At 56.1% G+C, this 4,505-nt stretch overlaps 1 protein-coding gene across 1 annotated transcript in view; it reads right to left on the bottom strand.

Moving 5' to 3' along the window:
• Positions 1 to 4,502, bottom strand: part of PAX7 (paired box 7) — a gene marked incomplete at its 5' end in the record, with an annotated part of 151,422 nt that extends 146,920 nt beyond the window's left edge. Inside the window, 3 exons of the mRNA XM_031062982.1 lie at positions 941 to 1,067; positions 1,880 to 2,025; positions 4,421 to 4,502. Of these exons, the coding sequence (XP_030918842.1) occupies positions 941 to 1,067; positions 1,880 to 2,025; positions 4,421 to 4,502 (355 nt within the window). The remainder of the gene's footprint in view (positions 1 to 940; positions 1,068 to 1,879; positions 2,026 to 4,420) is intronic.
• Positions 4,503 to 4,505: the final 3 nt, after the last annotated feature.

Genomic DNA, 4,505 nt, shown 5'->3' with positions numbered 1-4,505 from the left:
CCCGTGGGAATGCACCTGCCGCCACAGCCGAGCCCCCGCTATCCCCAAACTGGGATCTGGAGCATCCAAATTCCCAAATTCCCAAATTGACATCGCGACCCGAGCGGCCGCGGGATGTGCCAAAGTCGCGGGATGGGCCATGCCCAGGTCACCACACTTCTCTGTCACCGCACAATTCCCAAATTCCCCCCGGTTCCCAAGCCGGGATGGAGCTGCGGGCCTGCTCTGGCCCTACAGAGCGGCCCCAAAACCCGCGGGGACCCCACAGCAGAGCCCCCGCACCCCAAATACGTCCCTGCAGGCAGAAATTTGGGGTGCAGCCTGGCTGCCCATGATCTCGGGATCTTTTGGGATATCCTGGATCTCAGGATCTCATAGGTATCAGGGTCCAACGGATCTCTGGGTCTCTCGAGACCTCAGGTCCGCATGGATCTCTGGATTCATGGATCTAATGGATGTCTGGGGATCTCAGAGATCTCTAAATCTCACGGATCTCTCATGATCTCTAAATCGCATGGATCTCTAAATGTCTTGGCATCTCCTGGATCTCAGGATCTCACGGATCCACAGATCTCACAGATTTCTGGATGTCTTGGCATCTCCTGGAATCTCTGGATCTCCAGGAATCTCTGCCCCAGCGGCACCAGCGGGGCTCCCCTTTCCCCCTGGATTTGGGGGGCGCCTCTGGGGGTCTCCCCCTGCCTCAGCATCCCCCCGGCTTTCCAGGGAGCTGAAAAACCTGGGAAAAGCGCTTGGTTTGGGCTCGGTTTTGCAGCAGCCGTGGCACAAATCCCGCTCAATCCCGGGCTTTGCTCGGGGTGATTTTTTCCCCCCTCCATCCAAGCAGAGGCAGGAGGGTGTTGGGATGCTCTGCAAAACCTTTCCCGCGGGATAACCGTTCCCTCGGAGCCAGGGGAGTGTGGCCAAGCTGCCTTCTCACCTGAGGGCACCGTGCTGCGGTCGCAGTGGCCGTCCTTGAGCAGCCGGTCCCGGATCTCCCAGCTGAACATCCCGGGGTTCTCCCGCTTGTATTCCTCGATTTTCTTCTCCACGTCGGGAGTCGCGACCTGCTTTTGTGCCCAAGGGGCGCCGCGGTGTCCCCACGGGGAGGAAGGGAGGGAGAGCAGGGGAAAAGCGCTTTTAATTCAAAAGAAGCAGCGCAGCTCAGCCCTGCCCGGCCGGGCTGCGGGGTTTGGGGTGGAAAATTGGGATTGGAAGCGGGATAAGGAGGGGAATAAAGCTGGGGAAATGCCCTGCTCCCCCAAATCCTAAAAGCGGGATAAGGAGGGGAATAAAGCTGGGAAAAGGCCCTGCTCCCCCAAATCCTTAAAGTGGGGTCAGGAGGGGAATAAAGCTGGGGAAAGGCCCTGCTCCCCCAAATCCTAAAAGCGGGATAAGGAGGGGAATAAAGCTGGGAAAAGGCCCTGCTCCCCCAAATCCTTAAAGTGGGGTCAGGAGGGGAATAAAGCTGGGAAAAGGCCCTGCTCCCCCAAATCCTTAAAGTGGGGTCAGGAGGGGAATAAAGCTGGGGAAAGGCCCTGCTCCCCCAAATCCTAAAAGCGGGATAAGGAGGGGAATAAAGCTGGGAAAAGGCCCTGCTCCCCCAAATCCTTAAAGTGGGGTCAGGAGGGGAATAAAGCTGGGAAAAGGCCCTGCTCCCCCAAATCCTTAAAGTGGGGTCAGGAGGGGAATAAAGCTGGGGAAAGGCCCTGCTCCCCCAAATCCTAAAAGCGGGATAAGGAGGGGAATAAAGCTGGGAAAAGGCCCTGCTCCCCCAAATCCTTAAAGTGGGGTCAGGAGGGGAATAAAGCTGGGAAAAGGCCCTGCTCCCCCAAATCCTTAAAGTGGGGTCAGGAGGGGAATAAAGCTGGGGAAAGGCCCTGCTCTGCCGGGAGATCCCGCAGGGCCGGATGCCGTGGTGCGCCATCTCCACGATCTTGTGACGGATGTGGTTGGGCAGAGGACGCCCGTTGATGAAAACCCCTCCGAGCTGGTTCACCCTGCCCTGGCCCAGCGGGGTGGACACTGCGAGGGACACGAGGAACAAAAACCGACCCAAAAAAATCCCGGGGAAAAGTTAAATTAGAGGGGGAAATTCCGGCGTGGCTTTCACCGCACATCGCGTTTCTCTCCCGGGGTTTGGAGGTTTGAAAGGAGGGGGAAAGTCTCGTCCGTGCCCTGCGCTCCGTGCTTATCCCGGTGCTTATCTCGTGTTTATCCCGGTGTTAGTTTATCTCACTGTTTGTTTATCCCGGCACCACGAGTGAGATTTTCCCATGGAAAGTGAGAAAATAAAAATCCCCCCACCCCGAGCCGCGTTCCCATCCCCGAGACACCCCCTGTGTGTCCATCCCTGGAAATTTGTCCGGATTTGGGATTTCACACCTTGGTTTGAAACCATTCCCGGCGTTTGAAACGCCAGGAGATCCAAACCCGCACAACAAAACGCTCCCAAAACTTCTCCTTTCTGCCCCAAAAAATCTCGCCTCGATTTACAGAGCTCCGCTCTCAAACAAACTTTTGGAATTCACCTCTGGAACACCCTCGGGGAGCTTTTTTTGGGGTGGTTTTGGGGGTTTTTTTGGTGGCTTTTGGGGGGATTTTACCCCGCGGCCGCTTCGCCGCCGCCTCTCCGGGCGCGGGGGCAGCGGCGGCTCCTTCGCCCCCTCCCCAGTTTATCGAACACCTCGCGCCGCAGATCTCGCAGATTAATACGATTTCACAGGCTGGAAATTAAAGCGAAAAGGAGGGGAGGCAGGACGGGAGGAGGCAGAACTCAGCTGGGCAATTTGCGCGAGGCTGGAGGGGGCGAGCGCCAGGCGAGGCGAGGGGGGCGGATTTTTATTTCTTTTTTTTTTTTATATCTATAATTTTTTTTCCCTCCCCTCTCTCGCTACAAAGAAAAGTCGATTCCAGAAATTGCCTGGCGATTTAGCGAGAATCATGCACCGCTAATTCCGAGTCACTTTGGCCGGCGCTCCCTGGATGTATCATTATCGACAGATAACACTCGAGTGGCCAATTTTACATTCAAGAGCCGCTAAAAGCGCCGGCCGCTCTCTCCTTTCATTATTCCCAGTCATGTTGTGCAAATATTGTTGTAATCCTTTGATCCTTTCCCTTGCCGTCTGTTTTACTTCATTTGCTACAGAAAAGCACTTCAGCAAATCCCCGCGCCCTGTGTGTTTTGCAGCCTGCGTGGTTTTCCGCGGGTTTGCCATTCGCCACTTGAGCACGGGCGGGATGAAATTTTCTCCGCTTTTAATAAATGCGGCCAGAGGGGTCCCGGATAGAAAATTTTCCTTTTTTTTTCTTTTCTTCTCCTTTTTTTTTCCTTTTTTTAATTTTTTTTTTTGGGGAATGTGTGTGCCTGGAAATAATCGCCCCCCGCGTGACAAAGGGAGGATGGGCGACACTCGGCGAGGTGACAGCTCCCGAGTCCCCGCTTCGCCAGCCCCGGCCAAGGACATCATCCCGGCTTCCCGCTGCTCCCCGGATCAAGGTTTTTATTCCTATTTTCCCCTCCGAAAAGTTAAAACCCATCAGTCTGGTTGTTTCCCTCCCGTTTTGACGCGGGGACATTAACAAAAATCAACCCGCCAGAAAAAAAAACCAAAAAACCCAACCGCCCCCCAAAAAACCCCGAAGAGGGAGAAGCTGCCCCAAAAATCCTGCGGGATGCCCGGGAATACTTGAAACACGGGAAAACAGCAAAGCGGATCCCGGGAATTTGCGGGGAGAGCGGCGGGAAGGGGCGAGAAGTTGGGAGAATTTGGGGGAACCCCCCAGGAGCGGAGCTCAGCCGCACCCCGTGCCCCAAGGGCCCCCGCGGGTGATTCCAGAGGGATGGAGCGGAGATTTTCGGGATGGAGCGGCGCTTTTGCAGAGCTAAGAGCCCCCCCAGGTTATTCCAGAGGGATGGAGCGGCGCTTTTGCAGAGCTAAGAGCCCCCCCAGGTTATTCCAGAGGGATGGAGCGCGGAGATTTTCCAGACCCTAAGACCCCCACCCACCTCGTAAAATTCCAGAGGGAGGGAACAGCGTTGTTTCCAGAGTTAAGAGCTCCCCCGTAATTCCAGAGGGATGGAGCGGCACATTTCCAGAGCTAAGAGACCCCCCCAGGGTTATTCCAGAGGGATGAAGCGGAAATTTTCCAAACCTAAGAGCCCCTCCAATAATTCCAGAGGGATGGAGTGGAGGTTTTCCAGACCTAGGGCCCCCCCCAGGTTATTCCAGAGGGACAGAGCATCTCTTTTCCAGACCTAGGGCCCCCCCAATAATTCCAGAGAGATGGAGCGGAGCTGTTCCAGAGCTAAGGGCCCCTCCAATAATTCCAGAGGGATGGAGCGGCGATTTTCCAGACCAAGCCCCCCCACCCCCCGGGTGATTCCAATGCGCTTTTCCAGCTTTTCCAGACCTACCTTCCAGCGGGAAGCCGGTGCGGGGGTAGTTCTGCCCCGGCGCCGGGCGCATCATCCGCGGCACCGTCCCGGGCAGCGCTGCCAC

This window comes from Geospiza fortis, unplaced genomic scaffold, assembly GCF_000277835.1.
Source record: "Geospiza fortis unplaced genomic scaffold, GeoFor_1.0 scaffold4, whole genome shotgun sequence".
In the NCBI taxonomy this organism is placed as follows: domain Eukaryota; kingdom Metazoa; phylum Chordata; class Aves; order Passeriformes; family Thraupidae; genus Geospiza; species Geospiza fortis.
Note: the sequence above shows the minus strand (reverse complement) of the source record. Positions and strands in the feature narration are given on the sequence as shown.